A 22,874-nucleotide genomic window follows, 5' to 3' on the forward strand; every position below is an offset into this window, starting at 1 on the left:
TTAAGGTTATGCTCTGCTGCAGTGATTAATAATACAATTTATTGACTTGAAAAACACAATTACTTTTAGAAGCCTCTGACTTCCTCCTCATCCCCAGATGTAATTTTTCATGTAGCTTTTCTTTCATTTGCTCCTGATTTTTTTCTTTATTTTGGATTTCTTTCAACACTTTATTTCACAGTAGCAAAAAAAAAAAAAAAAAAGATATGCTTCAGCTGCATAAAATCACTAGTTGACAGCACTTTAAAAATACAAAAATATGCATTAAAAGGGCAACAGCTGAAGATTCTCAGTCAGAGGTCAATGGACTGCAATATCTGTTATTTATTTGATAATCTTTGAAGTTTTTGTTTTCTGAATTTTTTTCATGATCTTTGCAATTAATCATTCTGTATATGCAAACTATACCAAAAGCATATCTCTCATGACTACAACAAAGGACATTTGTATGTATATTCCATAAATTTCATTTGATTATAATTTTTAATTTTTATGTTAGTTTTTCTTAGGCTACTCAGTAATATGCATGTAAAGTAATACAATACACATGCTAGATGTTTTTCAATTTATTTTATACTTATGTACATTTTTTTCTGATAAGTTCTCTAGAACCTTAAAATCTGATGATACTTCACTTAATTTACCAAGTCATCCAGCTCAAGCATGGCTGTGTAATGAGAAAGAAAATTTGTTTTCATCGGAACACACACAGTTTAATAGCAGGTAAGCTAAATTGCTGTTTTAGAGGATCAACCTCTAATGAATGACAAGAATATTATACTCTTTACAAAAGTAATAAGATGATGAATAGAGGTATGAATTTGTTAAAAATGTAATGATTTTATGGAGTTTTCAGTGTAAGTAATATGTGTGATGTAAGTTTATTAAAGCAAACACAAAACTTAAGTGTCAGTGAAATAATGTTAACTGTTGTAAACAAGTGAACTTTTAAACATTGCTATATAGGTAGAGATAAGGGTTAGAATAAAAATTCCAATGCTGTGTTTCTTTCAACGAAAGGATTGAAATATGCTTCAAGTAATTGAAATGTAAACATTTTAAATTAATGGCAGACTTTTATTACTTTTCAAGATAAAGTTTTTCTGTAACTTAAATGTATTTTATTTCCGAGTTTGAGACAACATAAACAGCTTGTAGTTTTAAAAAGTGCTGATATACTTGTGTTGATTCAGTTAAGTGTGGTTTTTTCTTATTGCTAGTTCAGAAAATAGAACCTTATCCAGGACACCTGAATCAAAGACCAGCAGAAAGAGTTTGCTAAAATCTGAAAAAGAAGAAAAAATTTCAGAAGAATGGTATGTGGTCGGTCTGTTTTACACTAAACTATTAAGAAATTGAGAAATTTTTAAATATCCAAAGCAGATATTTTTCAAGATTTCAAGAATACCTTTATTAGTTTTTAAGAAACCATACCTCTGTTAAATTACAGATTCTTAAATGGGAATTCAAATTTGTTTGTGTATGATATAATTCAGATATGTGTGTTTATATGTATGTGCATATATAAATATAGTCTGGGGATTTTTTGGCTTTATTAAATGTAATCTTTTAATAGGGGCTTTAAGGATATTTCTACTGCTCAGCAAATGCTGAAGAGAGCACAGAAAATGAAATCAAAGAAATTAAGGAAAAAATTAGGTGGGTAATCAATGATCTTTGCAAAACTATGTATCTGACATTAAAGATAAAATCTTTTAAACTATTTTTTAGCAAATTGTATTTAATGAGAATAGAAATGAAATGCACAGATATAAGAATGTCCAAGGTAATAATTCCATAAAAAAAGAACAAGAAAACTTAGAGAAAATTATGATATTACATTTAATGATTTATTATACTCTTAAATGCTATTTTCACTTTTGCCCTGTTCCTTAGCTACTTGGCTATTGATTATTCTATCTATTGTGCACTGAGAATTATGCTGTAATTGGTTTCGAAGCTGGTTAATCTCAGCAAATGTTGATTCTAAAGAGCGTCTGCTTCGTGTGATTATTCCTTTGTGTGTTTTTAAATTGCTTGATTATTCAGTAAATTATTTCTATAAATTCATCAGTTCCATGAATATCAGCTATGAAGACTTCACAACTTGACACTTTGGAAAAGGAGCACAGTGTATATCTTTTGTGATTATGCTGAACTTGTGAAATGTTCAAAGGCATCTTTTCTTCTATTCCATTTGCCAGGCTATTCAAATCATTTGTCTTTCTTTGGACACCTCTAATCATTTTATTAAAATTACTTAATATGTGGAGTAATTTATAGATGTCAGAGCATGAAATTGGTTGCTATGAATTTATAACCATAATTAAAACAATTTAAAATTATTTGTATATTTCATATAACTTTACATTTACTTAAAACTTTATATTTACTCATGGACTCATAGACTCAATATAAGTAACATGACTTTTTTTTTAAAATCTGTTTTGAGTTTCTCTCACTCATCAGTTTCTTTTATAAAGATCTTAATGTCAGTGAAATGTTTCCATAAAAGTAACATTACTCCTGAGAAGAGCAAAGAATCTATATTTATCCTATAGTTCTAGCTTATATCAGCATACAAAGAAGCACTCAGATTAATTTTTATCTTTATTAATTTTTCTATTATTTTAATCAGTTCAATCATAGAATTGTAAGAAATTTGTATATTTAATTTTTAAAAACAGAAATAAAAATAACCAAGATACTGTTGGTTTCTAAGTAATAACTGTTATTTGTTGGCACAGCACTTACTATAGCCATTGATAAATTACTGATGACTCAGTTTTATATTCCTAAATGTTCAACTTTCCTTTTTTGGCATTATATTAGTGATATCTTAATTTTCCCTTTTATCTTTTTGAGATAACTATAATGTTTTTTGTTGTGTACTAAACGTTTGTCAACTTTAAAATATTGAAATTTTAAGCATTTTTAGAGAAAATGTAAATATGTGCTCTGTTTGTCAACTTGCTTTATGCCTCCTGTACTCTTGTAAACTCCTACTAAATTCATCAGGGCTCTGTGGTGGTTTCCCAGGGAAATACAACCCCAAACCCTTAATGAAGATGAGACTCTCAGTTCCAGGGAAGTGGAATTCAGTAAATCGGGGTAGTTTGATAATGTTATATTGCTTTGATATATATTTCTACTTATTTTCAGCAGTATCAAAAACAATGTTTAAATCAATGTTTTGAGAAAAATAAAAGTTACTGAAACTCCTGGGGCAAGTTCAAATACCAGAAGTGGCTTAAGAACTGATTCAGCCAACGTTCAACAAATAATTATTATTTATTTATGTTCAAGATCTAATTTCTTAGATATTTACAGCGTTTGCAATGTCTGTGATAGTGAAAGTAAGGAAACTTTTATCTTGTTGGAATCTGTCTCTGGAAATATATAGGTGTTTCTTGCTAATTCATGTAACTGAAGGGTTTTTTTTAGGTTGAGTACATTTTTAATTGATCAGCATAGTAAATAATATTTTTTAGAAAAAGTTTAATAAGGAATATATGCTCATACATAAAAGTCATTGCTTTAATGGCCAAAAATTAGACATAATTATTATGAAGCAAAAATTAAACCTCTTTTTATCTGTCACAAGGGGGCATGGTAGGGTAACAAATGAAAAAGGACATCCAAGTTAACAACCACATCTTAAATTTAACATTTTGACAGTGGTCATTAAGCATGACCTGTTATCTCTTCCCTCTTGCATCTCCCTCCCTCCCAAGAGGGAAGAAATATGGGAACATATGTCTATGTATAACTGATTCACTTTGTTATAAAGCAGAAACTAACACACCATTGTAAAGCAATTATACTCCAATAAAGATGTTAAAAAAATAAAAAAAAAAAAGCATGACCTGTTAGGTAAAAATCCAAAATGGCAACTCTATAATTTTTATGGGGTTATTTACTTTAATTACATGATTGTAAACCAAATTGCATTCTTATTACTGTGTGAGGTTTTGTGTCTTTACATTAAGCTTTTGTTTTGCTTCTGTTTTATCAAAATAGTATTAGATTGATGAAATAAAAGCAATTTTTTTAAAATTTGAATTCTGAAGTGTAAAATTTAATGATGACCTTTAAATCCTCCTCACTCTTTTTCTCTGCTCCCCCTTCACAACATATACACAGAATAGAAATAGTCAAGGTAAGATTAAAGATGAAAAAGAAAATCAGTGGGATCCTCTACAATTATGATACTTTAATCTTTAGTAGGTTGATGATGTAGAATTTATGTCATTTCGTATATGTGAGCAAATCATTTAAGACTCGGTAACTCCGTCTTTCTTCTTACAGAATAAAGAATTTTCTAGTATTAATGCAATCAATTTGTGTTATGCTGTTAACTTATTTGAATCTGCCTAAAATAATGGCCATAATTTTAAACTTTTATTACTCACTAATAAATTTAAATGATTTTTAGGTACTTAAATTCTGTTAAATACTTTAAAAATTTACAAGTAATTTTCAAATATACATATATGTGTATATATCTTACATGCACAACTTGCCAAGTTGAAAATTTCAAGCCACCAGAGGGCAACATTTTTCGTAAAACTGTTGGAGACTAACCAGCTCTGCGTGGGTAGGGAGGATGTCAAGTGGGGCAGTCAGAGAATAGAAAATTAAATGGAATCCCTAAAACCTAACAAAGCACTAATCCTCGTGGAGGTGGGGCATAAATGCACGAAGTGTGGAAGCTTTAATTAAAATTTCATGCCATGAAAAACCTTAGAGCAACTTGCTCAGTAGCGAGCTCTTAATAATATTTCCTGTTTCTGTCTTGTACATATAGTTATTTAGCCAAGGGATATGAGTCAACAACATTTGACTTAAGGTGAGAGTGAAAATAGGGCAGAAGGTAGGGGGTTAGTTATTTGAAGAAAGTTGCAGATAGAGGAAGAATACCACTGAGGTTGCTGATTAATGAAGAAGCAAGGGGCTGAGAAAGCAACAGTGTGGGCAGCCATCAGAGGACACTCAGTATTGATGACTTCCATTAGGATAAATGAGGTCGTCTGCTTTAAACAGAAGAGAGAGGAGGGGGAGAGGAAGGGGGAGGAGGAATTAATTAGAAGCCACAGGATGGAATCTAAAATTGTGAGGAGTTACCATGATTTACTTAGTTTGGTTTTGGCTTCTAATTATTGTTATTCCTAGTAAGTCATTGCTACTTCCCTCATGATGGACATAAGTGTGAGCAAGTAATGACTGGTCTTGTGTTTGTGGATTTTTGTTTGTCTTTTTGTTTTTACTGTTGCATCATGCACAGCAGTAATTTCAGAATCTGGTGATCTGGGTTGGAATTTAGCAGGGAAGTTCAGAGTTTAGTACTGCAGTGAAGAACATCATGTGTAAGGTGAGAGTTGCTGGGTTGTTGAAAACCCGAGGGTCAATATCCTAAAGATAGCGAGCATAATTGGTAGCAAGACTGAGATGAGCCAGATGGAGAAAGAGAGTGAGTGAGTGGTTTTGATGTGGAGCACTCCTGAGAGGGGACAGGTTTTGAGTACAGGGATTTTGGTGGAGAGCAGATGGTAAGATGTTTAAGGGCTAAGAATATAAGGATGAAGACATAACGTGGCTTTCCAACATTTATAATATTTATGCATGCCAAATTTCAAATTTCATAGTTAGAAGAAAGAAAGATCAGGATGAGGCAGACAAGGTTAATTTTGTTATAAATGTAGAGCCACCACTAGGGATTAGAATCATCTTGCAGCTGTTAGTAACACCTAGCACAGTTTCAAGTACATGTTAAGCATTCAATAAATATTTGCTGAGTTTATTTCACTGAAGAAAAAAACTTGAGACTGTGTTAGCAACATTTAGTTATAGCCAAGAATTAAGCCAGGTAGAAAATAAAGCTAACTCCTTAATGTGAATTAAACAGTTCATGGGCTATAGCAAAGAGATCGGGTTGCAAAATGATAAGGTAATTAAGAAATGTTAAGGAAGGATCAGAAGGGAACAGCTTAGACAAAACTGTGACAAAATGAAGTTTATTGCTGGTTTATTTTGTTTACCTTAGTGATTCCCAAAAAGAACTTAAAAGAATTTTGATCAAATGTTACTTTGTTGTGCTCTGAACAAAACAATAATAAAACTTATTTGAATACTAAGATCCTGGAGGACCCAGTCTCCACTTGTTCCCCACCAAATTCCCTGAACCTAATACCATGGTAGATGTTCAGTAAATAACTCTTAACCAAATCAACAGTAGGTTAGCTAAAAGTCACTAAAGACATTTGACCCTGTGTATGTGTATGACTGTGTGTATTTTATAGTCATTTAAATATATGTTTATATTTGAGAAGGCAAATTTAAATTAGTAAATAATACTCCTTATAAAAATGAAGTCATTCAATCTTAGCATAAAACTTATTTTACAGCACTGCTCTACATGGCACATACAGAAAATGGATAAGAACCAGATTTTCACGTATGTCGTTAATGAGAATAAGATAAACCAGTGAGCTAAGATTAGGTTTATAGAAACTGTAAACAGATTGCACAGGGGATGGAATAATTTTAAGGATATTATAATGCCTAAATAAAATTGTTACTTAAATGAGGTAATGGATAGAAAGTGTTGAGTACAGAGCCACATACATAATGGAAAGTCAGCTTACTTATGGGTTTCTTTAACTATACGATAAAGGTGTATTTAAAACCTATTTTCCAGATACTGAGCAAGTCGTACTGGGAGATAAAAAATTTAAAAAACAACAACATTGACCTGCCATTGATGATTGCTGAGGAGTAGATTTAAATGACTTTGTAATGCTCTTTACAATAGCCTTATATCCTGGCTTTCTTACTTGATTGTGTATTTTTTGAGGGTAACAGTAGTATCATTCATGGTGGTCTTTTTGGGTACTATCAGAATCAAGTGATTTTTTTCCCATCTAGAATTACTATATTTTTTGCTTCTTATCATTATTCCTTATTATTATTCCTTAGCAGTTTGAATTAATTTGTTTTTAATCAGTTTAAGGTGATGCAATCAGAATGTTTTGAAATACAAAGATTGAAAATGTAGCACACTTTATGTGCTCTTGATGAATAAAATGATTTTATTGAGTAAATTGAGCTAGACAACTCTTCTAAATATTTTGTATGTGTTAAATTATTTAATCATGATAATAGTGTGAGGAAAGTGCTGTCATTATCCATGTTTTACATATTAAGAAATCAAGTCATAGAGAGACTGTTATTTGCCCAAAGGAGTGCCAAAGAACTTATAAAAGATCCATTGCTTTTATTTCATGTGCTATACTGAATAAAATGAAGTCAGTTATGGATGCATCTATTTCCTATATGTCCCACCTTATTCAAATAGCAATGATTTAAGATCTTTTCCAAGAATATAATAAGTTGGAAATATCATTGTTGTTTATGTTTTAATTATATGCTTACTAGCTGCCCTTTATTGAGCACCTACACTTATGTCTTGCTGCTTTACACACATTATCTCATTAATTCTCACAGTAATATTTCAAAGTCAGCATTATTGGACAAAAACGGAGGCAGAGGGTGAGACCAATTTGTCCAGAATCATACAACTAGTAAAAGTTGGAGTTTGGACCTAACCCACGTCTGTCGAATTGTAATATTTTTGCTCAGGAAATACATAGCTCAAATAAAAAGGCAAGAAGGTCAGGAGAATGTGTAGAAAGATCAGCAGGTTATATATAATAAGGTATCATAGAGTATGTAAACCCATGATAATCTGCTTTCCCTGACTGACTAATGCTCTTGTTCACATGTCGTTTTTTTTTTTTTTTTTTTGTAAATGACTTAAGTGATATATAATACTTATTCAATTAAATATATAGACAGAGGTTTTTTTTATTATTCTTATTGATAATTCATATTGAATTCATATAGAAGCACCCAACTCTTATAATACCTTAGGCCACTTATAATTATGAGATGTATCCAAATATTGACCAATATCTTTCCTAATCTGAAATATATAATCTCTCTGAAACATGTAAATAAATCATGCTTAGCAAGGGTAAATTGTTACTGGAAGACTAATGGAAATCTTCAGTATGCTCATGCTTGAGAAATAACTCTGCAGATACTCTTCTGCAATTCACGTTCTAAAAAACGTGCTACTTTAGCATTTAATTAAAATATGTAACTTGGGTTTTATATTTTAAATCTTATTTTTTCATTTAGCGTATTCACTTCTTTTGCACTAGATAGTAATCGAAGATTCTTAAAGTCTCTTTTTGCAAAATGATGTAAGATATTAATAAAATGTATGCTGCCCTGAATTGTGGTTTTATGTTAACCTACTTCATTACTTTTTTTATTGAGGTGTCATTGACATACAATGTCGTACAATGTCAGTAGATATATTAACCTACTTTAAATGCAGAACTTTCCACTCCTTATTCTACTCCCTGTTACTTATTTCACTATTTTCTTTTCTTACAGTTCTTCAACAAGCAAAAACCTTTTGTCTTAATTCAACTACACTAACTCCCTAATTTCATATTTCATAGAACCATTTATTATCAATAAAAAATAATAGGGCCCTACATTTACAATTATTCTATTTATTTTGTAAAATTAATAAATTCAGAATTCTCTTGGCTATAAAAAATACTTAGAATTTATACATCTTCATTATGTAAAATATCATACAGCAAGGCAAACAAAAAATCATTCATTTATCTTTAAAACTATTGAGAATTATATTTTATCTGTTTCTTATCTCATTACTTGTCTTGCTTCCATCTCCTATATCTTAGCTCCTTAGAGTTTAAAAAATTTAAAAAGTAGGGTATATGGTTTTTCCTGTAACAATAGATTTTATCTACATGTATTTATGAAAGATTTACCTTATTCCAGCAGAAATATCAGGAATTTAACAAAGGAGCTAAAATAATAAACAGTAAAACAACTCTGTAAGTAAAAAGATGATGCCATAACTGGAAAATGTAAATGTAAATTTTTTCTAATTATTAGTATTTCTGCCCTGTGTATAAAGTATTGGCTATGCTTAATCAGATAACCAAGAATATATAAATGTTGGTTACTTTTTCATATTATAAAGCTTTTTAAAATAACATCATAATCAATTTCACAGAATTTTGTAGAATGGCTATTATTTTTAATATTATTATAAAAAAAATGTATAGCGATTTCAGAGAAGGAAAAAACCAGAGCTGAGCTTTTGTCTTATTTTTCTCATTTTGTCTAGATCCCACTGTGCGCCTAGCATTATTCAAAAACAATGAAAATAAAGTATCTGATACAAAATCACCAAAGAAAGCACAGCCACAAAGAGATGGCTACTTTGAAGGTATGATTTAATCACAGATATATAGAAAAGTAAAAAAGATGGAAAATTGTATTTAAAGCAAATTTTAAAAGTCCTCATTAGCCCTAAAATACATATATAAAAAATTATGTATAAAATATAATTAAGTAAAAGTCAAAATATGGCTCTTGGAGCTAAAATACTAATTTGGTGTCTTGATTCATTAGCATAGTAGTTTAGTATTTGTATAAATGCTTATATAAATTTAAATTCTTTGTATTTTTATGTGAAAGTCTTATAATGCTGTATCACCAGTGTTGCTAATTATATTTAAATTTTACACTGACAAATAATGTCACCCTATATCAATGGAAGTGAGTACATGTTGAAATGACATTCTAATATATTTACTGCCAATATATACAAATTGCATTAAACATTATGAATTTAACTCTGGAATTTTAAATATTTTACTATATTTGAAGCTTGTCCAACTCACTTCTTGGGTAAAGGATCTGCATATCTAAGTGGCAGATTGTATTCCTTATTTCAGCATTCAGAACAATTATGGACTCATATTATTAATCAGGAATATTTAAACGTAATAGAGAAGCAAATATGACTTAAAACAAGTTTGCTATTGCTTTATCTTTAATATTAAAATGGTCATAATTTTGCCTATAGTTTTGGATTGTAATTTCTAATAGGAAAAATGGAGTCAAATATTCTGAATGGAAGTGAACTATTCAGAAGTTTTTTTCTTTTTTTTTTTTGCGGTACGCGGGCCTCTCACTGTTGTGGCCTCTCCCGTTGCGGAGCACAGGCTCCAGACGCGCAGGCTCAGCGGCCATGGCTCAGGGGCCCAGCCGCTCCACAGCATGTGGGATCTTCCCGCACCGGGGTACGAACCCGTGTCCCCTGCATCGGCAGGCGGACTCTCAACCACCGCGCCACCAGGGAAGCCCCAGAAAGTTTAATACTTTGTCTTCTGTACATTTTAAATAAATCTTAAAAGTTATGCATCATTATAGCATGACTGAAATAGATACATTTTAATTTAAATTTCTATTCAGTAAGGTTTCAATTAAAGAAAAATTTGATAGCTACCAATTTTATATTTATTTAGAGATACCTACTAAGTATGTAGGGGTGGAAGACATTGGGTCTAGAATTTTCTTTAAGTATATAGTAATAAAAATATGCATAGAAAGATAGGAAAAGCAAGTCTGGCAAATTATTGAGATTGTTAGATCAGTAGATGATGGTATAAGGAGGTTTGTTTTACCATCCAATTTTTTTTAATATTTAAAATTCTCCATAGTAAAACATTAAAAATGTGATGACCAATGAAGGTGTAAAAAATCAAAATTATTGCAAAAAATGTTTATGGATTAGTATTTTAATAGAATTAAAAAATACTTTCAGTGTAAAATAAGGCTTCAGTTTTAATCAGGGCTCATTTCTTTGTAACAGTCTTAACTTCACCATTTCACTGTTTTTGCAAGGAAGAGTAGAAATTCTGCTAAAATCAATAACAACTCTACAGATATTACCTCTTAAGTAGTATAGCACTGTTACTTTAGAAAAGATATGCCTAGGAAGAAAGATAATTGGGGCATTTTTGCCCTTTAAATTAGCATGTACTTTAGAATCAGGAAGAAGAAATCTATCCCAACCTGTTCTGTTACATTTTCTCTTATCCTATGAAAGATGAAGATATGTTACCATCAAGAATAGTATATATGTATACAGTATATCTATTGATTTGTAACTAAAGCAAAATATGCCAGGATAAGTTCAAATAGTGATAGAAATAAAGTGGAACATTTCTGTATATGCTTTATGATACAATGTGCATTTTTGTTTTCTTTCCTCCATATGAAATGTGTTTAGTTTTTTATTTTTAAACCTCAAGTACATTTGGCATGTCATTAATTTCACTGAATGGTCTTTATGTATGTACCGTATATTCTAGTGACTAATAGTTATTTTAAGGCTTTTTTGGTTTTTTTTTTTTGAAGGAATGGGCTTGACAAAAATGATTGTTTGTAGAAGAACATTATTTTCCCTAATTAATATGTTTATTTCTGCCCCCTTTTTTAAGGGGAAAAGAGTAAGTCAAAGATTATTTGATTATTGTTGGCCACGTTGAACCCCATGTTATCTTTAACTGCTGCTCTGGCCTCATCCACCTCCTAGACTCATACTCTTTATTTTCTGACTGGCCACAGAGGACAGTCAGCTTCCAAGTTAGCAACCTGACTAACCACAGCTTCCCAGTGGAGGGCGCATTGTTAAACCAGGTGTTTTGAGATACAATTTATATAGTATAAAATGCACCTGTTCTGAGTATGATTTGATAAATTTCAGTATATTTACAGTTATACAACCTAAATCTAATATAATTTTAATCTAATTAAAATCACCACAATCTAATTTTAAAACATTGGAAAAACTTTGCTTTCCCTTAAAAAATTCAAATAAAGTTAATAATTGGGTATCTTACCCCCAAAAGTGAGGGAGATCAGAATTAAATTTTACTGTAGGTTTAGATTGAATGACTCTATGTGGAACAGTATCTCAACATATTTGTATGCCGGCACTGTAATAATTTTCGTGGTTTTGTTGGAATTAGATGATAGTATTATTTGAATATTTTTTCTATACTGCACATATATTTTATAATAACTTTGATTTAAAAAAAACTAAATTTAAAAATACTTCACATTGCAATGTTGCCTATGTGGGATTTTCATGATTCCTCTTATAAATTGTACTAAAATGCTTTGTGGGTTTTTTTTTTTTGTCTTTTTCTGGATGTCACTAGCAGGACAGAGAGGATGGTAGATATACTCTATTGGTCTGGGATTTAAAATATGCTTAAATATGGGGAATATTTAATATGAAATTTCAAAATATGCGGAATATTTAATATGAAATGTCAAATTATATTAAATGACATAGGTAAATTATACCCTTTTAACAGACCATGTTTTACAAAATATCTTTATATTTTACTATATTCATGACTTGCTGGCAATTTTTATCTAGCTGCCCTTAACCCTTAAGACCCTTTAGACCCTTAACTCAGACCTAAGGCTGAAGAATCTTTGACCACACCTGTTCTCAGGGTAACCTCATACATGTGCCATGTGTCAGATATCAGTTTGTTTTTCCTATGATATGCAATTTAAGAGTCTGAGCACTTTACAGATTCAACACTGGTTTACTTGATTTATTTGCTTATTTATTTATATTTATTTAATGTCCAGTACTTGTCTTGGTTTATTCTGTATCAGCAACGATTTCCACTTAAGTTTCAATATCTGATCTCGCCTTAGAATGTAAAACATTTTTAAATTATTACCTTAAATATTTTCCACCAAGTTTCCTTTTTTTGTTTCAAATGTTCAATTTGGAGCCCTTACGTCACTCTTCTATGGCTATCACTGATATAAGAAGAAGCATAGCTTAATGGATGTTAAGTGTAGATTCTAGAGTTAGTCAAACACAGTTTGAATCTTGATTCCACCTTTTATTGGCTGTGTGACCTTAGGGACATTATTTAACTTCCGTGTTTAGCATTTTTTCACCTGTACAATTGGATATTAATAGGACCTACTTGTTGGGGATTACATGAGATCCTACTTGTGAAATGCTTGAAGCACACAGTATAAATACATAGTAAGTGCTCAAAACTTGTAATCTTTGGCAACAGTCATTTTTACAGTATAGGTGGTGGGTTTTTGTTGTTGTTGTTTGTCTTGTTTGCAATTAGTAGTATTTATTGTATTTCTTGCTAGGTACTGTGCTAAGAGTTTTATTTAAATTTTCTGGTTCAGTCTTCTCAGAAACTCTTAAGAATGTATTATAACTGTCAATATTTTACAGCGAAAACTGGTTTTGGGAGTTTGATAAGTGACTTGCCCAAGGTCATACAGAGAGTAAGTGGCTGAAGGGAAATGGGGATAATTTCTTTATCAAAACAAAGCTAACAAAAATAAAACAAAATATAGACATTGAAGAGCAAAGGTTCTTGGGTAACCCTGAAATATATACAAACTTATAATCAAAATATTTAAGAAAAAATAAAAAGACTATTATATTAGGCAAAACTCTGGGAAACTAATATTTTTGTTTTTTTATTTCTTTCTTATACTTGCATTAATATAAATTAAGAAACAGTTTAGTGCCAACATGGTGATAAATATCTGTTTTGTGACCTGTATTTAGATGCTATCTATTCTAATTTTATTATGATTACCTAACATTATTAAGTACCAAACCTTTTAAACTCTAGGAGTTACCATATTTTCAATCAACTATTTTAATTTTCAGATAGATGAGAACCTCTCCACCCAGCCCAAAAGTAAACACTATATTTTTGTTTTATTTATTCCTCTTTTTATTTATACATAAATTAAATGACTTCCCTGCCCTATTCTGCTGAAACTTAAATTTCCTACTCCTAAAGCCCAATGCCAAATTTGGACTTCTGGTTTTGGCCAAGGAAGGAAGCTAGACAAGCCAAGAAAAAAATTGGATCTGGCCCATCAACCTTCACAGAGAGGTAGGTTCAGTCTTAGCTCCTCTAATCCCTGGGACAATTTTACTTCACTTTAAAGTCAGATTTTCATAATTCCCAGTTTGGTGCTGTCATCACTAACATGCTTCTATTTCTCTTCTTATAAAACTGAAGATTCACACATACCATATATCATAGATGTTCAAATATTTTTGTATTAAATTTTTGAGTATTGAAGTCATTAAAAAACTTCAATTTCTGGGCTTCCCTGGTGGCGCAGTGGTTGAGAGTCCGCCTGCCAATGTAGGGGACACGGGTTCGTGCTCCGGTCGGGGAAGATCCCACATGCCGCGGAGCGGCTGGGCCCGTGAGCCATGGCTGCTGAACCTGTGCGTCCAGAGCCTGTGCTCCGCAACGGCAGAGGTCACAACAGTGAGAGGCCCGCGTACCACAAAAAAAAAAAAAAAAAGACTTCAATTTCTATAATTTTTACTTCAGAGCATTTCTAATCAAACCATATTCTTTTGTGGTATTTTTTACTGTATGATTACAAGCATGTACTTCTCACACTTTCTTTCTTTTAATGCCAGCTTAGAGCACAGAGTCACATTCTGTATATGGTTTTATAGTAGGTCTTATATTTCCATAGCTATATACAGTATTTGCTAATAGTGCCAACACAATTAGGTATTAAGAGCTGGTAAAGTAAATGCCACAAGGTTAATGCAGGTAACCAAAGACTACCTGAAGGTATTCTTTTAAGAAGAGACATGCTTATAATCAAAACTCCCTAAATACATTTTAGGCACTATCATACCATTTAGTAGTATAAAAGTTTGGAATCATTTCAACTTTATACAGAAAAAAAAAATTCTGATTAGGGAATTCAGTCTAGTGAAGCATAAAACAAACCAGTTTTTAAAAAAGTATTTGTCTATGGATAAGTGAGATTTGGGGAATGGCAATCCAGGGCCAGAGAGAAGCTGATTAAACTCTTCCTTATCCACATCAGTAGTAAATAGTTTGTATTTTCTAATTTCCACCCAAATTCAGTCATAATAATATGTATATATTCTATTCCAAAGTATATATTTGTATTTACATATATGTCTTGTGTATATATTATTTACATACATCATATACAAATATATAATATATATAATTGACATATAGACTGTATATGTTTCATATATATATGATGGGTATATGGATAAAAATGAAAAGGGATTTCAGAACTTTTAGAGTTCTTTGAAATAACCATGATATGTAGGCTGTGAGATATTATTAGTTTATTTTTTATTAAAAATAAAAGAGGGTTTCCACTTCTGGAAATAGAGGACTGTTTAATTAAAACCAACTTTCTTTCCGAGAACAACTTTAAAAGCTGGAAAATGTAGTTTTAAAAAAGCTAATTGACGTCATTGGAGAACTAACAAGTAAGTAAAGAATTATAAGCCAAGAAGGACATCCCAAGAGCTGAGAAGCTGAGCAAAGCTTTTGATAATGTCACCAGTCTACGTGAACTGGAAATAGACTTTCTACTAACCTCTTGCCAGAAACAAACATAAACTATGTCCCAAAATAGATAACATCATCTCAAGCTTCAAATTATCTCTACATTTTTTCCTATATAATTTTTGGCACACAATAGAAAAAAAGGCATAGAAGGAGATGAGACATCACTGAACACCATGAGAAACAATAGACAACAGAAATTGAGCCAAGATTTCAGATAATAAAGACTTTAAAATAAACATACATAATAACTTTAGGGATATAGAAGAAGAGATTGAGAATTTCAGTATACATATTAAACCTATAAAAATATCTGAATGGAAAGTCTATAACTTAAAAGCACAAAAACTGAAATAAAAGCTCAGTGTATGGGTGTAACCACAGATTAATCAAAACTGAAGAGAGAATTACTGGACAGGACAATAGCTATGAAAGAAATATTCAAACTGAAGCATGAAATGAAAGAGAATGAAAAATACAAAAAACAGAAGATGTGAGATACAGAAGAAATGTCTAACACACGTGTAATTACAGTTCAAGAAGGAAAGGTAAGAGGGAATGGTGCAGAAATAATGTCTGAAGAGTTAATAGTTGAGAATTTACTAAGGTGAGGTAAAACCTCAAATTATGGATTCAAGAAATTCCATGAACTACAAAGGAAATATATACAAGGAAAACCACACTGTAGCACATCATAGTAAAAGCACTAAAAAACCAAAGACAAAGAGAAAAATTCTTTAAAGAGCCAGAGAAAAAAGTTTATTATCTTCAAAGGAGCAATAATAATGAAGCTGGCTTCTTAATAGAAGTTATAATAGAAATTATGAAAGTCAGAAGACAATTGTTATATATCATGCTCCTCCCCAAAGTCATAGGTTGAAGCCTTAAACCTCAATCTGACTATTTTTGGAGCTAGGACTTTTAAGGAGTTAATTAAGTTTAAATGAGGTCAGATTAGTGGGGCCCTAATCCAGTAGAACTGATATTTTTATTAGAAGAGGAAAAGACACATACATATTCACAGAGGAAAGGTCATGTGTGGACACAGTAAGAAGGTGGCCATCTGCAAGCCAAGGAGAGAGGCCTCTGAAAAACTAAACTTGCCAGCACCTTCATCTCGGGCTTCCAAACTCCAGAACTGTGAGAAAATATATTTCTGTTGTTTAAGCACTCAGTCCTTGGTATCTTGTTATGGCAGCTCAAGCTGACCATTACACAATGTAATGATATCTTCAAAGTGCTAAAAGAAAATAAGTTCCACCATGAAAGTCTATATCCAACAAAACTTTCTCTTCAGAAATGAAAGCAAGACACTCATGACACCCAGCTGTCTACCTGCTGCTTCTCTGTTACAGCCACAAGGAGGAAGGAGGATGACATCTGGATTCCCGAGCCAAAGCTTCACAGAGAAAATGGGGAAAGAGATTGGCTCTGGGAGAAGCCTATAGCACCCTTTATTTATCTGTGTTGTCCCTTGCTCCCTGAAAGTAACCTTTCTGTCCACCTTTCAGCTGCCTATTCACTTGCTACCCAGGACATCTCCTATATTTCTGGGATGGCTGATAATCCTATCAGGGTGTTGGAGAATTATTACAATATCTTAGAAAGTTCATCATCAAGGACATTAGTTTTCTATCTAAAGAAGGCTACGTGAGGTAATGAAGTAACAATGGATTTGGACTGAGAAGACTTCAGTTTGAATCTTGCATAAATACTCATTAGCAGTATGCTCCTTGTGTTTGTTTTTTCTCACCTGTAATTGCGAACACTAATCTTTACTTCTCGTGATGTTTTGAAAATTAAGTGATAATCTAAGGTCTTCCAGGTAAAGATGATGGATCTGAAAACCCTCACTAAAACTTCAGGGGAGATATTTTAAAGACACATACTAACAAACATGAGAATATAAGGAAGGGGCAACGGCATTATAGTTTTTTTAGACTAGAAAATAAATATATGAGTAAATAGAAAACAAAAGCTTAAACGAACAATGAAATATGAGAACTATCTCAAACCAAAAGTTTCAGGAATTGATGGTATTAGGCCTTCGGGAAGTGGGGTGAAAAGGGTAATAAAATAAATAGGTCCAGGATACTCTTGAAAAATTCTTGAACTTAATTCTTTATATAGGATAAAACAGAGTCTCTGGATTCAGGAAAAACCTTGGCACCTTGCTAAAACGAAGAAGAGTAAGTGTAGGTATTCATGTTAAATGCCAAGGCCACAAGCCCTTCCCCTGCTTAGCTACCAGAAGGCTGATAATCATGTTTTTTAGCCTGCTCAAGTGGCCATAACAAAATACCATAGACTGGGTGGCTTAAAAAACAGAAGTTTACATCTCACAGCTCTGGAGTCTGGGAAGTTTAAGATCAAGACCTCAACTGATTCAGTTCCTGGGGTGAGCTTTCTTTCTGGCTTATTTCTTGTTATGTACACATGTGACCTTACCTTAGCACATGTGGAGAGAGAGAGAGATATCTCTCTTCTTCATCTTATAGAGCCACTAATTCCATCATTAGGTCTCCACTCTCATGACCTAATTAACCCTAATTACCTCCCAAAGACCCCCTCTTCAAACACCATCACATTGGGAGTTAAGATTTCAATATGGGAATTTTAGGGAAACACAGACATTTACTACATAGCACCATGCCTTTGACTTTAAAGAAAGAGATTATAGGAGTCTTTCTGGAGATTCTTAACAGTCCAAGAGGAAACATCTAAATATTGACATCAAGTGTTTCCAATATAGGACTCAGGTAGGTCACCCTAAGATGATAGGCGTCACTCACTTGTACAGTTTCTTATCAATTTTACAGACTCCCTCTCTAAATATAAGCACACAAATGACGATTCTTAAACATCTGAAAGAAACTTTTAAGAAACATAGAGAAAAAGTAACAAACATAGATAGTCAACTTCAGGTGAAAAAAATCTTCAAAAATACCATGAATATTTTCATAGACATAAGAAAAAATTGCAACCATGAAACAAGAATAAGATGCTATAATAAGAAAGAGAGAGCTCAGAGAACTAAAACTATCTCATTGTAAATAAAAAATGATATCAGAAATGAAAAATTGGCAGAAGATAAAGTTAGAAGATAGTGTTAAAGAAATTTCCCAGAAACTGGAGCAAAATACAAAGTGATAAGAAACATGAGAGAGAACATAAAGAAAAGAGGCTCAGTCCAGGAGGTCCAACCTTGATAACTAATAGAAGTTCCAGAAAGAGAGAACACAACAACAAATATATTGAAGGAAATTGTCAGAGAAATCATTCTTAAAAATTCCCGAAACTAAGTGAATTTCCAGTTTCCAGATCAAAAGGGCCCATGTTAGGAAAATGAATGAATATAAAGCCTTTGTAGCACATCTTAGAAAATGTCATAATACCAGGGACAAAGGAAAGAAGTTAGAAGTCCTCCAGAAAGACAAACAGATCACATGTAATGGATCAGTTATCTAAAAGGCACTGGACTTCCTAACATTAATCTTAGAACCTAGAAGATGATGGAACAGTATATTCAACATTCTTAGGAAAAGTTATTTTCAACCTAGCCTTCTATAAACAGGCAAACTACTAATAAAATTTAAAAATATAAAAACATATCATCTTAATTTATCTCCCTTGCAACCTTGCTCAGGAAGCTACTGGTGGAACCACTCCACAAAAATGAAGAGTTAAATCATGAAAAACAATATATGAGGTCTAGCAAAAGAAACAGACAAAGGAATCTTTACAATGATGGTGAAGAGAGATCCCAGGATGACAGCTCACACAGGTTTTGAGAATAAATACTCTATGGTGACTGAAAACATCATGAGCAATCTCTCTGAGGAAAAGAAAAATTGTTTTTATTGTCTGATGTGCTCAAACATATTTGATAGGAGATATACTCCTCAGGAAGAGAGTGTTGGGGTGACCTATTGATATGTGTGTACAAGGCTAATTCATGAATATATAGTAGATATACCCATCTAACAAAGAATTTGGACACTAATGATAGTACATAGAAAACTAAATGTAAAAAGTTAAATAACTAAATGTTAGGAACAAAAGTTATACAAGAAAGGAAATGTAATCTGTAACTGCTTTGCTTTTTTTTTTCTGTTAGAAGCTGTGTGTTTTGAATTCAAATCAACACTTAAATTCATGAAACATGGTAGGCTTCACACAACACTAAATTTACTTAGCTTTAAGGAAGGACAAAGGAGAGGAGACTACAAAGCATGCTTAGTATAGTGAGGACATTGTGACACCTAGGCATAGGACCTGGTGTCCTAGTCATTCTGCACTTAGGAAATGTGTGGGCATCAGAGTCAAGTCGAGGCTATGAGTGTGTAGATAATCTCAGTTAAAGGAAGCCATCAGCTCTGGTGATCCCAGCAGCTTTTATAATTAATTAGTCATGTAGTCGTCTCCGGTATATGACCAGCTAGTAACCGAGTCCAATTGGGGATATATAACTAGCTTCCATTCTCTGGTTCAGTTGCATTTTATCTATATTGGTTACTTATAGCTCAATAAACAATCTCAACAATGATGTAAAAGGGCTTGATCTGGTACAGCTGAATTCTCACTGATCTTGAATTCAGTAGAGATTAAATTCTAACAATTTCTTGACCTGAGGATTAAATCCTCACACCTCCCTGCAACTAGAGGAAAATCATAGAACAAGGTAATAACCCTTCCCTTATGGCTCATATAGGGTATTTATAGTACCCTATGTGGCTCAGCTATAAATGATATTTACATTGTCATAAATAGGTAAACACTAAGTGGTGATATAACCAGATATTATGATTTGTCTAAGAAATGGGAAGATGAGGTATATGTGTTTATGGTAGAGGTGTTGTACAAGGGCTAAATCTTTATCTTTTATTTTGTGAGGTCAATAAGTAATATAAAAAATTTTCAAAAATGAAAACATCAAGATATACACAGGCTAGCAGTGGAAGAAAAGACTAATATGGCTGAATGTAGTTGCCTTTAGAGTATAAATTGAGAATGGAAAGGGGTGGATCTGGGGATTATTATTTTCCGTTCTTAAAGCCATGTACATATATAACATTGATGAAATTTAATTTTTTTAAATGACTAAATTGTTTTTGAAATCACCCATTGAAGGTCCTGTTTTTTAATAAAAGTTAATAAATGAAAACATATTAAGGTAAAACAGTGACATTTTTAAACAAGCAAAGCAGAATTTTTCACCAATAGACCAAGTCTAAAATAAATACTAAAGGGTGTTATTCCTCATGTAAAAGGAAAAGGATTTCAGATGAACTCTTAGAGACATAGAAAGTAATGCAGGTCATTTTTACCCTTTTTTTAAATTTACAAAACAGCGGTAGTTTGTAAATTAAACTCTGTTTAATTTACAAAACAGAGTAACGGCTATGGTTACCAGGCGATAAGGTGGGGGAAGGATATGTTGGGAGTTTGGGATTGACATATACACACTACTATATATAAAATAGATAACTAATAAGAACCTGCTGTATAACACAGGGAACTCTATTCAATACTCTGTAATGGCCTATAAGGGAAAAGAATCTAAAAAAGAGTGGATGTATGTATATGTATAATGGATTCACTTTGCTGTACACCTGAAACTAACACAACATTGTAAATCAACTATATTCCAATAAAAATTTTTTTTAATTGAAAATGTCCCACCTATAATAGGGAAAGAAATCTTGGAAATTGGGATATCAGGGATGTTTCTAAAAGCATTTAATAATAAATTCACAAATCTTAAAAAAAGTAATGAAGAGCAAAGAAGGACGAATATGTGGGTAAATCTAAATAAACATTGACTTAGTCCAGGAGGTCTAACAATGATTTTAAATTCTGGTGAGTTTATTATGTTTATAGACATGGTAACAATAATATTTATACATTTTTTTTTTTTTCTTTTTTAAGCTGTGCATCAAATCACTTACCTAGGAATTTATTTTTTTTTAATTTTGTTGAGTCTTACCATTCCCCTGTTCCTTCTATTTTTGCTATCTCCACCCCAGCAGAAAGACAAAACTAGCTTGGAATTAGGACTGAGTTTGGATCCCAGCCCAAACCTATGTAATTTTGGTGAAGGTATTTAACCTTTCTATATTTCTCATTAATTAATTGGAGCAAATAATACATACCACATAAAATCACTGGATAAATTAAATAAAAATGTTTGGAAGATACTAGAATGGGCTAGCCTTTAGAACATGGAAATTCAGACTTAATTCCTTGTCTTTCCTGTTTAATCTATTGACACATCTTTATTGAATATCCACCATAAGACTGGCATTATACAAGAAGATGAGGATTCAGTGGTGAATGAAATAAACACAGACCATGAGTATTGGGGTTCACTATCTGACAGGGGCAGGGAAGAGGGTGACTGACAGTTATTAATACTCATATAAATGCATAATGATACAACTGAGTAAAGTTCTACTGAGGAAACATAAGGGGAATTATTATGAATTTAAGCCAGAGGGATGAGGGAAGAAGTGATACTTGGGATGAATTTGAAGATTGGGTAGGAGTAACTAGACAAAGGGAGAAGTTGTGGATAAAGAGTGTTCCAGGCCAAAGTGTGGGCCTAATGAAAGACTTTGAAGACAGTGGTAGACTGGGCCATTAAAGGAACTGAAAGAAGGCTGGTTTGGCCAGAGGTCAAGGAGTGAGATGAAGCTGGAGAAGTTGGCAGGGGACAGAGAAATTTTAGTTTGTCCATGTTAGTCCATATTGAGGATTTGGCTTTCTGTATTCCAAGAACAATAGTCATTGTAAGCAAAAGATGAAATGGTCAGATGTGTTCTTTGTGTAATGATTACGGAACATGTGGTGTGGAGAGAAGATAGAAAAGAAACAAGAGTGAACATGATAAGACCAGTTAGAAGGTCATTGCAGTAGGCCAGCGTAGAGATGGTAGCTTGGACCTGGGTGAACACAGTAGACATGGAGATGTAAGGGGAAAAGCAGAGAAATAGCTATCACAAGGTATGAATGTATTTAAGTTGCTTCTCACCTATTGAATAAGAAGAATAATACTATCCCATAGAGTAGTTGTGAGTAGCCAAACCATTGCTTAGCCCAATGTTCAGCATGTAGCAGCAATCATTATTTTTATTCCCATTAATATTCCAAATTTTACTTTCTCTCTTTAAATCGAAGGCTAAACTTTTCATCCTTGCTATGGATGTTATTCTGCCTGATCCCGTGATGTTCTCATGTTTAGTTAGCTCCTGTCTTGTTTCTTAAATTTCTGTCTCTATTATATCCACTTACTTCTTAAAATCAACATATGAATAAGCTGCATCTTTACCATTGAAAATGTGTTGCTACCTCCTTTTCGACTACCCCATCCATCTCTCTTTCTTCCTTATCAGCCTTCTTAGGCAGTCTAATCAGTATCTTTATTTCTCATCTTCTGTTCATTCCACATTTTTATTTTTATTTTTTTATTTTTTTTGCGGTACGCAGGCCTCTCAGTGTTGTGGCCTCTCCCGTTGCGGAGCACAGGCTCCGGACGCGCAGGCTCAG

The 22,874-nt window shown here is 32.4% G+C and overlaps 1 protein-coding gene across 1 annotated transcript in view; it reads left to right on the forward strand.

Annotated features, from left to right (window-relative positions):
• Positions 1 to 22,874, forward strand: part of LRRIQ1 (leucine rich repeats and IQ motif containing 1) — a 173,725-nt gene that overhangs the window by 111,201 nt on the left and 39,650 nt on the right. The window contains exons 19-22 of the mRNA XM_067698708.1: positions 602 to 723; positions 1,221 to 1,316; positions 1,577 to 1,659; positions 9,230 to 9,331. Coding sequence (XP_067554809.1) covers positions 602 to 723; positions 1,221 to 1,316; positions 1,577 to 1,659; positions 9,230 to 9,331 — 403 coding nt within the window. The remainder of the gene's footprint in view (positions 1 to 601; positions 724 to 1,220; positions 1,317 to 1,576; positions 1,660 to 9,229; positions 9,332 to 22,874) is intronic.

This window comes from Pseudorca crassidens, chromosome 11, assembly GCF_039906515.1.
Source record: "Pseudorca crassidens isolate mPseCra1 chromosome 11, mPseCra1.hap1, whole genome shotgun sequence".
NCBI classification, from domain to species: Eukaryota; Metazoa; Chordata; class Mammalia; order Artiodactyla; family Delphinidae; genus Pseudorca; species Pseudorca crassidens.